This window comes from Hordeum vulgare, chromosome 4H (genome assembly GCF_904849725.1).
Source record: "Hordeum vulgare subsp. vulgare chromosome 4H, MorexV3_pseudomolecules_assembly, whole genome shotgun sequence".
Lineage (NCBI taxonomy): Eukaryota > Viridiplantae > Streptophyta > Magnoliopsida > Poales > Poaceae > Hordeum > Hordeum vulgare.
Window position 1 is genome coordinate 537737071 of NC_058521.1, and position 13087 is coordinate 537750157.

At 43.9% G+C, this 13087-nt stretch overlaps 2 protein-coding genes across 2 annotated transcripts; both read right to left on the reverse strand.

Moving 5' to 3' along the window:
- Positions 1–981: 981 nt before the first annotated feature.
- On the reverse strand, positions 982–2048 carry LOC123446831. The gene is made up of 2 exons (XM_045123370.1): positions 1878–2048; positions 982–1737 (listed from the first exon to the last, which is right to left on the reverse strand). Exons 1-2 carry the CDS (start codon positions 1917–1919, stop codon positions 1129–1131), a joined length of 651 nt encoding a protein of 216 aa, XP_044979305.1. The 5' UTR covers positions 1920–2048; the 3' UTR covers positions 982–1128.
- A 63-nt stretch (positions 2049–2111) lies between these two features.
- Positions 2112–11879, reverse strand: LOC123450710 (protein FAR1-RELATED SEQUENCE 5-like). The gene is made up of 8 exons (XM_045127832.1): positions 11791–11879; positions 11484–11628; positions 10720–10930; positions 5400–5403; positions 3868–4132; positions 3042–3732; positions 2266–2435; positions 2112–2168 (listed from the first exon to the last, which is right to left on the reverse strand). Exons 1-8 carry the CDS (start codon positions 11877–11879, stop codon positions 2112–2114), a joined length of 1632 nt encoding a protein of 543 aa, XP_044983767.1.
- Positions 11880–13087: the final 1208 nt, after the last annotated feature.

Consider the following 13087-nt stretch of genomic DNA (forward strand, 5'->3'; position numbering starts at 1 on the left):
AAATGCATCATCACAAGGGGGATAGAAATGGAATATTCTGAGATGGAAAAAATGGTGAGAAACGCGTTTGGACCAACAAAGTCACCATGCTGTGTCTTAGTGCACAGGATGAGGAAATGTGATGTTTTTTTTGGCTACATGGTTAGTGTTTTAAATAAGTGAACTAAATGCACAGTATAGGGGTATTATTCAAAATGTTTGCTGAAAATAATTTACATCGTATTAATATTTTACCTTCTGCTATTTATATTATTGATTTGCAGAGAATTCCAAAACGAGTTGTTGAACGTATCGAGAAGAAAAGAGGAGTTCTTGATGAAGAAGGGAAACTTCTGCTTGTCAATGATGTTGATACATATGTTGATGGTAGATACAAGAAGCTTACAGATGCGAGGCTGGTTCTACACGGAGGTTTCAGGGCTTATGCACATTTGCTTGGTTTGAAGGTTGGCGATTTGGTATCAATTTATTTTCAGAAGGTTGAAGACCCTGCAGCACTAAAAGTATGGTTCGCCGTCATATCTTAGATGACTTGCGTAGAACTTTATGTAATATGGATATTAGACTGAGAAGCGATTAGAGAAGAACTTTTAGTGTGTTTTGCGTATGGCAGACGTGTTAGCTGCATTTCCTCAATTATATCTAGGCATAAGTTTAAATTATCTTGTTGGGCAGCCAAAGTTAATAACTCCTATTTTAAGTGACATATTCTGAGTATGGCGGTCCTGTTGGTTGAATCTTGATTCATGTATACAATCTGCATACGTAGTTCACGCCATACCAATTAAAATGCACACCCGCTTGGTCACAGCATGCGAATTTTAGATAGAATCATTCTCAATGCGATAGTGCTATGTTTGTTTTATACATTCCTGTTCAGAAAATATAATGTCTGATCAGAAAATCTTGATATACAGCAGGTACATTGGCAACAAAAGCGTTTGTGTCACGTGTGTGTTACGGTAAACGAATAATCGTGGATATCAAACCTTCATAATGGATTGTAACAAATGTCTGAGTCACACACATATCTAATACAACTACGATCTTACACCAAAAGGGGTAAACACTGCATTGCCTTATATTGTTTGGGACATCGAGTTGATGTCAGGTATTTGTTTTACTCCGTCATTGAAACCACGATTCGAATCCACGACTGCATTGTGTCCTAATGTGACCAAGCAAGCCACACTTACCACACTTGGGTTCCTTCTGTTGCTTCTTGTTTGGTCCACCGTTTGTTGGGCAATTACCAGAGTTGTGTCCCTTTCCCCGGCAAGTCTTGCAGAACTTTGTTCTTGGCTTACTAACTTCATATCCTGGTCTAGATCTTGCGTTGGTTGGTCGGCCACGATCTCTCTTGTGAAATTCTACGCTCATTGATGATTTGAGCCCAGTGTCATCGTTAAATTTACGTTGGCCATCACTGTTTTCTTTGTGTAGAACATCCTCAAGTCCTTTGCCATCCTGCTCTTTTGCCTTTTCTTTGAGGCCAACCCTTGTATCAGATAATCTGGACATTGCAAACGTGAATGCCTCAGGGTTGCTGTCACCCATCTTTACTATATCAAGAGCTGTGGTGTAAAGTGTTGTATGCCTGAATGTAGTTGAATCAAGGATAGGTGTGCGCCCCTTGTAAATTTTCAAATGCTCGGGTAGATCTTCACTTGCATTTTTAGTCCACCTACTCATGATGTGTGCTTCTGGTATGTTCGTGAACTTCAGGTGTGCCATTACCTGAAGAATATAGTACACATGTAATAAAAGAACAAAGTGAGTAGTTTATAACAATCCACACATTTTGCAATATATTCAGCTTTCTAACCTAACAGTATGGCAAAACACATGATTATTTTAGCTGAAATAATATTTATTACCCGTAAGGCATGGCAGCAGAGCAAACCCATATGCTCGTACATACCACACTCGGATTGAAACAAATTTTCAGGTTGAGCCACTTTGACGTTGTAAGAAGTCTTGGACCAACTTTCTCTACGCTCGGCATAAAGGTGTGTCACGCAGTATGTATCTTTGACTACGCAAGTGTTCTCGACGAAGTAGGATGCAGATTTAAAGCATGCTTCTTGGAAGAGCTTGAACAATGCCGGCGTCTATACCTTCCCAGCATGTCTCTCCATAGGCAAACCTGTTTTTAGCACTGTGCCCGCCTATTTTTGGGATAACCAATTATTTCAGAACAGTTTAAATTCCACACATAATATATGATCTCAAACGTAATATCTAATTATATGTTTTTAAGCTTACCAATCGGCTCTTCTTTTTAGCAAAATTTTCTTCGGAATCACGGTCAAACTGAAGTTTCTGGTAATGCTTCACGAACATGTGCATTGATGCTCCAGCATGAACAAAATTCTTCAACATATAGTTTGCGCTCTCTGACCTCTGAGTGCTGGTCATCCTTGCGCAAAATACACCTGAAAAAATATGTCAAGGAGAGATTCATCATGTGCTCACTGCGACAACACATATTATCTGAACCTGACCGTGCCATTTTCCTTAAAAAATGAGAGCCAAATCATGTAATCATTCAAGGATTTAAAATACATTGATATAGTTGCTCAGAGTATGTTGTTCGCTTGTTTTGGGGATGAGAGCAGCAAAATCAGTAATTCCGCAGGAAAAAATGTACATATGTATTCTCAGATTACCTGCAAAATATGGCTTTGCCCATTTCATTCTCAGCTCGTATATTTGTGTCATCATTGGGTGATCCTGCAAACTATACTTGTGAATTAGATTCCCCTAGGCTGCTTCGAACTCATCTACAGTGAGCATGTATTCTAAAATCGTGTGTAGCTCATCCCTGAAATCTCTATTCATTGTGTAGACTGGTCCAAGGAACTCCTTTGGACGATGCAAAACGTGCCATTTGCACCAGCGGTGTTTCGTTCCAGGTAGCACATTAGCGATAGACAACTCCATTGCACGACATTGGTCTGTTTCAATGGATCCAGTCAGTACTTGCAAAAAAAATATGGATTAAGAATTTTATTTGTTTTATCACTCACGGAGATATATACCTGTCAATATAGTAACCGGTGCCTTGCCTCCCATCAATGACACAAATTCCTTGAATGCCCAATTGAATGTTTCCTCCTTTTCGTTCCTCATCATAACACCTCCTAAAATAATACTTTGGAAATGATGATTTACCCCCACAAACAGGCCGAATGGCATGTCGTACTGATTTGTACGATATGTTGTGTCGAATGTGATTGCGTCGCCAAACATTCTATATTGGTATCTGCTCTTTCCATTCGTCCACATAAGGGCCTGGATCTTGCTGTCGCTGTCAACAAGAACACTATCAGCAAACATAGGGTCATTCTTCTTTAGTTCTGAGAACAGTTCCACTGTCTTCCTGATGTCATCATCTGCAGCCTCTTGGTTCATCCTTTTGCACATGTAGTTGAGTGATCTCTTGTTGAATGGTACATTTTCCATTGATCCAAAGAAGCTTCCGATGACACAAAAAACCTTTGTTAAGCCAATGTTGTTGCTCCTCAAGTGCTTCACTATATCTTTGTTGTGTGTGTCAATGTTCCTGTGTGATGGCCAATGTAGTTTCTCTCCACATGATGATGCTAAATGATGGTTGTATTCAGACCTGAAGTCATGAATATACCATCCATTGTCGTTAGTGCGATGTAGCCTGATCAAGGCTTGGCAGTTGCACGCCACCGACTTTGTGTTTTCTTTTTTTGGGCGTCCCTGAAATTAATAAACGAAACGCATATTAGTACCTGTTCAGATTATGGCATATCATTGAGTTAGGAGTTTTACACATGTTGTTCATACTGACGAAATGATGACAACAAACAAGTACACAAGATAAAACGTACTGACCGCGCAACCACAAACGATGTCTTGAACTGTTATGCTCTTCTGTGCATTTGTCCTAGATTGACCATATCTTATGTCAAAACCAATCTCCCAAGAATAGAGGTTGTAAAACTCAAATGCCTCTGCTAGTGAGTCGAACTCTCGTCCAATCTCAGGAGCAACCACTTGTCCTGACTTCCGGTCAACATAGTTGCGCATTGCTTTCTCCAGCGAGCACACTCTTCCTCGTTTTGGCTCTCTCTGATCTGGTATTTTGCCAAGCCGTATCCTGCACACAATATTGCCATGGGTTCAGAAAAAACTACATAACACAATACCTGTCATTATATTTTTCTGAATTTTCAGCTACACATGGAAGCTGCACAGTGGAACGCAAGGGGGTGATGATGCTGGGATGAAAGTAAACATGACACTCTCACTGCAACTTATTTTCATACGCTGACTTGCAATTTTTTAATGCCGCATATTAAGCAACTGATTATGAAAAAAGTATGGAGTTTATTTATATTGATTAACACCTTCCTATCTGAGTTTCAATTCCTGACTTGGATTGTATTCACCGACGTCTTGGAGTCAATTTTTACCACCTATGTTGGACCTGAAATTTCTAAGCAGTTTCATGGACTTTCTTCTTCATATTTCACTCAGCCCCCATTCTAAGAATTAACACTAGCCTAATCGTCGTACGTACAACAATTTAAGACTGTAAGTTGCAACATAATTCTACATAAGAATCAAAGTTCCGCATATGATTTGAGATGTAATTTTAGCTTGTGGTACATACACCATGTATATTCAGAAATCATATGCATAGTTAATCAATAGAAAGTGAAGTGTCCCCAACTACAGAAATTTCAGAAGATGCATAGTTAATCAATAGAAAGTGAAGTTCCTTCTAGTATGCGCAGTGATTCACCTTCTCTTCCATGTACATTGGTCCTGGTCAGACTTTTGAGGATGAATGGGGTTGGTTGTGGTTGCTTCCATCCCTCTGGGAAACTTCAGCAATACAGAGAGAATGAAATTAGCAGCAGAAACTACAATCGCTCAACAAAAAAAATACAGAAATTAAAGTTTACATAATCCTATACAGTGCATAATAGTGAACTGAAAATCTGGCACCATGTCACAGCCCAGTTCAATCAAAGGCAAGCAACAATTTCACAAGTAGTTAACTAGAAGTACTGGACTAGACCTTTTGGGACAGAACCATTGAGTGCATTATATAAAAGTTTCTGTAGGTAATCACGCAGTGCAGCAAGCTGGCACTAGTAGTTTTTTTTTAAGATCCAAAGCCCCCGTTAACACACAAGACAAACTTAATAAAGAAATACAAAATAGTAAGATGCTCTGGGGAAGGAGGATTCTTGAGAGGGAGCAGTTTTTCTGAATGTATACCAGCGGAACAGACACCTTTGTTGCTACTGACCCGGTTTCTCCTTCATCAGCCGGCGTCGGAGCCGAAATCTTGAATTCTTCTTGCTCTCCATTCGATTGCCGTTGCGTCTGTGCATCTCGGCACAACCTCCCGAAACCCACCTCGCCATTTATTCTATTCTCGGCATCGGATCCATCCACAGCCTCCTCTTGCTCATCTCCAGCTCCCGTGGTGAACTCGGGCTGTAATTGATGCTCTGTCTCGCTCCAGCTCCCTCCTCCCGAATCCTCCTCTCCTGAATCTGTATCCCCCACCTCCTCTTGCTCATCTTGTTGTGTTTTCCAGAGTTTGGGATCTTGCGTTGGGAAGGAGGAGAAGCTGTCCACGGGGGTTCGAAACTCATTAGTGAACAAGAGATGTTCCGCTGGTACGCCGGAGATGAGCAAGAGAATACCTGAGCAGGAGCTGGGTGAGGGATTCGGGGATGGGCTGCAAACCGTCCGGCGGCGGACACATCGGCGGTGAGATCTCCGGCGCTGGTGGAAGGCGAGGCAGTGAGGAGTCCAGGGTGTCGGAGTTGGGGGAGGAGAGGCAGCGAGCACCCAGGTCATGCATCGGAGACTCGCCGGTGTGGCGTCGGAGGAGCAGGTGGCTAGCACACCACCGGCTCTGGTGCCCGGCTGCTCCGGCTCTAGCGTTTCCTCTCGCAAGGCGATTCGAAATTTGAATGATGTAGGCGCGGTATGTGAGAATGACAGAGCACTGAAGACCACGTGGGCTGCGTACTGGAATACATGTGTATGTGTACGATTCGGGTGTGTATACCTCTGTGTATTGCGGTCCTGAGGGATTTCGTGTGTGAGCCTTTGCAGAAAAGCCACATGGGCAGAGGGGCCAGCCGAGCGAATCCACACGCGGGAGTGAACGGCTGGGATTGAACCCGAAGGTAAATGCCTTTCCCGGAGGAAATGCCTTACCAACTCTACAACAATGAAATTCTCGCCAGTGAGTGCATTTCATACCTACAAAGCTAGCTAGCGAGTTAGAGGACCATCAGGAACTAGGTACTTGTACTAAGGCTGGGTGTCTACTTTATTAATTTGCTCGTATTGCGAAATTGATAAAACTTGGACATATCACGCGCGATTGATGCGGTAATTGGTTGATGGAAATTTGTATTAATAACATGAGAACCAAAATTAAAAATACATATGCCTTATTATAATTGATTATGTATAATTGTAACTGTTGGGTAACGTAGCATAAATTCAAAATTTTCCTACGCATATTCAAATCTTTCTATGGAGAGACCAGCAACGAGAGAGGGGTAAGAGCATCTTCATACCTTTGAAGATCGCTAAGCGGAAGCGTTGCTAGAACGCGGTTGATGGAGTCGTACTCGCAGCGATTCCGATCTAGTGCCGAACTACGGCACCTCCGCGTTCAACACACGTGCAGCCCGGTGACGTCTCCCGCACCTTGATCCAGCAAGGAGGAGGGAGAGGTTGGGGAAGAACTCCAGCAGCACGACGGCGTGGTGTCGATGGAGAGACGAGGTCTCCCGGCAGGGCTTCGCCAAAAACCGGTAGAGATGAGGAGGAAGAAGGGCAGGGCTGCGCCGAGAGAGAGGCAAAAGTCTGATCTCCAATAGCCAAAAGTGCCCACTATATATAGGGGGAGGGAGGGGTTGCGCCCCCTTGAGGGTTTCCCTCTCCTGGGGGGGGCAGCCCAAGATGGGGGCTGGTGCGGCGGCCAAGGGGGGAGGAGGGGTGTGGCGCACCACTGGTGGGCCTTAGGCCCACCTGGCTTAGGCTTTGCCCCCTCTTTTCTCTCCCCCATGCATTGGGCTGAGTGGGGAGGCGCACCAGCCCACCTAGGGGCTGGTTCCCTTCCCCACTTGGCCCACCTTACCTCCCGGGGTCGTTGCCCCCTTCGGTGGACCCTCGGGGCCACCTCCGGTGGTCCCGGTACGTTACCGGTGATGCCCGAAACACTTCCGGTATTCGAAACCATCCGTCCTATATATCAATCTTTACCCCCGGACCATTCCGGAGCTCCTCGTGACGTCCGGGGTCTCATCCGGGACTCCGAACAACTTTCGGTAACCTCGTATAACAATTCCCTATAACCCTAGCGTCACCGAACCTTAAGTGTGTAGACCCTACGGGTTCGGGAGACACGCAGACATGACCGAGACACCTCTCCGGCCAATAACCATCAGCGGGGTCTGGATACCCACGGTGGCTCCCACTTGCTCCACGATGATCTCATTGGATGAACCACGATGTCAAGGATTCAATCAATCCCGTATACGATTCTCTTTGTCTGTCGGTATAGAACTTGCCCGAGATTCGATCGTCGGTATACCTATACCTTGTTCAATCTCGTTACCGGTAAGTCTCTTTACTCGTTCCGTAGCACGTCATCGTGTGACTAACTCCTTAGTCACATTGAGCTCACGATGATGTTCTACCGAGTGGGCCCAGAGATACCTCTCCGTCACACGGAGTGACAAATCCCGATCTCGATTCGTACCAACCCAACAGACACTTTCGGAGGTACCCGTAGTGCACCTTTATAGTCACCCAGTTACGTTGTGACGTTTGATACACCCAAAGCACTCCTACGGTATCCGGGAGTTGCACAATCTCACGGTCGAAGAAAAAGATACTTGACATTAGAAAAGCTTTAGCATACGAACAATACGATCTAGTGCTATGCTTAGGATTGGGTCTTGTCCATCACATCATTCTCCCAATGATGTGATCCCGTTATCAATGACATCTAATGCCCATGATCAGGAAACCATGATCATCTATTGACTAACGAGCTAGCCAACTAGAGGCTTGCTAGGGACACATTGTGATCTATTTATTCACACATGTATTACTGTTTCCTATTAATACAATTATAGCATGAACAATAGACGATTATCATGAACAAGGAAATATGATAATAACCATTTTATTATTGCCTCTAGGGTATATTCCCAACAATCTTCCACTTGCACTAGAGTCAATAATCTAGTTACATTGTGATGTATCAAACACCCATAGCATTATGGTGTTGATCATGTTTTGCTCGTGGAAGGGGTTTAGTCAACGGGTCTGCAATATTCAGATCCGTGTGTACTTTACAAATATCTATCACTCCACTCTGGACATGGTCCTGGATGGAGTTGTAGCGGCGTTTGATGTGCTTCGTCTTCCGGTGAAACCTAGGCTCCTTGGCTATGGCAATGGCCCCAGTGTTATCACAGAAGAGTGTCATTGGACCCGACGCACTTGGAACCACTCCAAGGTCGGTGATGAGCTCCTTCATCCAAATTCCTTCATGAGCTGCTTCTGAAGCAGCTATGTACTCCGCTTCACATGTAGATGTTGCCACGACTTCTTGCTTGCTGCTGCACCAGCTCACTACCACACCATTCAACACATATACGTATCCGGTCTCTGACTTAGAGTCATATGTATCTGTGTCGAAGCTAGCATCGACGTAACCCTTTACGACGAGCTCTTCGTCACCTCCATAAATGAGAAATATTTCCTTAGTCCTTTTCAGGTACTTAAGGATATTCTTGACCGCTGTCCAGTGTTCCATACCGGGATCACTTTGGTACCTCCCTACCAAACTTATGGCAAGGTTTATATCAGGTCTGGTACACAGCATGGCATACATTAGAGAGTCCACGGCTGAAGCGTAGGGGACAGAACTCATCTTCTCTCTATCTGCTGCCGTGGTCGGCGACTGAGTCTTACTCAATCTCGTACCTTGCAAAACTGGCAAGAACCCTTTCTTTGAGTTTTCCATATTGAACTTCTTCAATATCTTGTCAAGGTATGTACTTTGTGAAAGACCTATGAGGCGTCTTGATCTATCTCTATAGATCTTGATGCCTAATATGTATGCAGCTTCTCCAAGGTCCTTCATTGAAAAACTTTTGTTCAAATAGGCCTTTATGCTCCCCAACATCTCTATATTATTCCCCATAAATAATATGTCATCCACATACAGTATGAGGAAAGCTACAGAGCTCCCACTCACTTTCTTGTATAGACAGGCTTCTCCGTAAACCTGTATGAACCCAAACGCTTTAATCACCTCATTAAAGCGAATGTTCCAACTCCGAGATGCTTGCACCAGCCCATAGATGGAGCACTGGAGCTTGCACACTTTGTTAGCACCCTTAGGGTCGACAAAACGTTCTGGTTGCATCATATACAACTATTCCTTAAGGTTCCCGTTAAGGAACGCTGTTTTGACGTCCATTTGTCAAATTTCATAATCATAAAAGGCGGCAATTGCTAACATGATTCGGACTGATTTCAGCTTCGCTACGGGAGAGAAAGTCTCTTCGTAGTCAACTCCTTGAATTTGTCGAAAAACCTTTGCGACAAGTCGAGCTTTATAAACGGTTACATTACCGTTTGCATCAGTCTTCTTCTTGAAGATCCATTTATTTTCTATGGCTCGCCGGTCATCGGGCAAGTCCACCAAAGTCCATACTTTGTTCTCATACATGGATCCTATCTCGGATTTCATAGCTTCAAGCCATTTGTTGGAATCCGGGCCCGCCATCGCTTCTTCATAGTTCGAAGGTTCACCGTTGTCTAACAACATGATTTCCATTACAGGGTTGTCGTACCACTCTGGTGCGGAGCGTGCCCTTGTGGACCTTCGCGGTTCAGTAGTAACTTGATCTGAAGCTTCATGATCATCATCATTAACTTCCTCTTCAGTTGGTGTAGGCACCACAGGAACAACTTCCCGCGCTGCGCTACTATCCTGTTCGAGAGGGGGTGTAATTACCTCATCAAGTTCTACCTTCCTCCCACTTACTTCTTTCGAGAGGAACCCTTTCTCTAGAAAGGATCCGTTCTTGGCAACAAAGGTTTTACCTTCGGATCTAAGATAGAAGGTATACCCAATAGTTTCCTTAGGGTATCCTATGAATATGCATTTCTCCGCTTTGGGTTCGATCTTTTCTGGTTGAAGTTTCTTCACATAAGCATCGCAGCCCCAAACTTTAATAAACGACAACTTAGGTTTCTTGCCAAACCATAGTTCATACGGTGTCGTCTCAACGGATTTAGACGGTGCCCTATTTAAAGTGAATGTTGCAGTTTCTAATGCGTGTCCCCAAAATGATAGCGGTAAGTCGGTAAGAGACATCATAGATCGTACCATATCTAATAAGGTGCGATTACGATGTTCAGACACTCCGTTGTGTTGCGGTGTGCCAGGCGGCGTCAGTTGTGAAACGATTCCACACTTCCTTAGGTGTGTGCCAAACTCGTGACTCAAATATTCTCCTCCACGATCAGATCGTAGACACTTGATTTTTCTGTCATGTTGATTCTCGACCTCACTCTGAAATTCCTTGAACTTTTCAAATGTCTCAGATTTGTGTTTCATCAAGTAGATATACCCATACCTACTCAAATCATCGGTGAGAGTGAGAACATAACGATAGCCACCGCGAGCTTCAACGTTCATTGGACCACACACATCAGTATGTATTATTTCCAATAAGTCGGTTGCTCTCTCCATTATTCCTGAGAATGGAGTCTTAGTCATCTTGCCCATGAGGCACGGTTCGCATGTGTCAAATGATTCAAAATCAAGAGACTCTAATAGTCCATCAGTATGGAGCTTCTTCATGCGCTTAACGCCGATATGACCAAGGCGGGAGTGCCACAAGTATGTGGGACTATCATTATCAACTTTACATCTTTTGGTACTCACACTATGAATATGTGTAACATCACGATCGAGATTCATCAAGAATAAACCATTCACCAGCGGAGCATGACCATAAAACATATCACTCATATAAATAGAACAACCATTATTCTCTGACTTAAATGAGTAGCCGTCTCGCATTAAGCAAGACCCTGATACAATGTTCATGCTTAAAGCTGGTACTAAATAACAATTATTAAGGTTTTAAAACTAATCCCGACGGTAGATGTAGAGGTAGCGTGCCGACGGCGATCACATCGACCTTTGAACCATTCCCGACGCGCATCGTCACCTCGTCCTTGGCCAGTCTCCGCTTATTCCGCAGTTCCTGCTTTGAGTTGCAAATGTGAGCAACATCACCGGTATCAAATACCCAGGAGCTACTACGAGCGCTTGTAAGGTACACATCTATAACATGTATATCACATATACCTTTAACGTTGTCGGCCTTCTTGTCCGCTAAGTATTTGGGGCAGTTCCGCTTCCAGTGACCCTTTCCCTTGCAATAGAAGCACTCAGTCTCAGGCTTGGGTCCATTCTTTTTCTTCTTCCCGGCATCTGGCTTACCGGGCGCGGCAACAGCTTTGCCGTCTTTCTTGAAGTTCTTCTTACCCTTGCCTTTCTTGAAACTAGTGGTCTTGTTGACCATCAACACTTGATGCTCTTTCTTGATTTCTACTTCTGCAGACTTGAGCATCGAGTACAACTCGGGAATGGTCTTTTACATCCCTTGCATGTTGTAGTTAAGCACAAAGCCTTTGTAGATTGGTGGGAGAGACTGGAGGATTCTGTCAATTATAGCATCATCCGGAAGTTCGACTCCAAGTGAAGTCAGACGACCGTGTAACCCAGACATTTTGAGTATGTGCTCACTGACAGAACTGTTCTCCTCCATATTACAGCTAAAGAACTTGTCGGAGACTTCATATCTCTCGACACGGGCATGAGCTTGAAAAACTAGCTTCAGCTCCTCGAACATCTCATATGCTCCGTGTTGTTCAAAACGCCTTTGGAGCCCCGTTTCTAAACTGTATAACATGCCACACCTAACCAGAGAGTAGTCATCACTCCACGTTTGCCAGACGTTCAGAATGTCCTGGGCTGCTGCGGGAGCGGGAGGTTCACCTAGCGGCGCATCAAGGACATAAGCCTTTTTAGCTGCTTCAAGGATGAGCTTCAAGTTGCGAACCCAATCCGCATAGTTGCTACCATCATCTTTCATCTTGTTTTTCTCTAGGAATGCGTTGAAATTGAGGTTGACGTTGGCCATCTACAATATTTATAAAGACAACTTTTAGACTAAGTTCATGACAATTAAGTTCATTTAATCAAATTAAGTATGAACTCCCACTTAAATCGACATCCCTCTAGTCATCTAAGTGATACATGATCCATGTTGACTAACCCGTGTCCGATCATCACGTGAGACAGACTAGTCACCATGGTGAGCAACTTCATGCTGATCGTATTCAACCATACGACTCATGTTCGACCTTTCGGTCTCTTGTATTCGAGGTCATGTTTGTACATGCTAAGCTCGTCGAGTCAACCTAGGTGTTACGCGTGTGTAAATCTGGCTTACACCCGTTGTATGCGAACGTTAGAATCTATCACACCCGATCATCACGTGGTGCTTCGAGACAACAAACCTTCGCAACGGTGCACACTTAGGGGAATACGTTCTCGAAATTTTAAGAGGGATCATCTTATTATGCTACCGTCGTTCTAGGCAATAAGATGTAAAACATGATAAACATCACAATGCAATCATATAGTGACATGATATGGCCATTATCATGTTTGCTCTTTTGATCTCCATCTTCAGGCATCGCATGATCATCATCATCACCGGCGTGACACCATGATCTCCGTCATCGTGATCTCCATCATCGTGTCTCCGTGAAGTCATCACGCCAACTACTACTATCACTACTACTATAGCTAACAATTAGCAATGAAGTAAAAGTAGTAAGCACATGGCGTTGCATCTCATACAATAAATTAAGACAACTCCTATGGCTCCTGCCGGTTGTCATACTCATCGACATGCAAGTCGTGAAACCTATTACAATAACATGATCATCTCATACATCATACATGCAA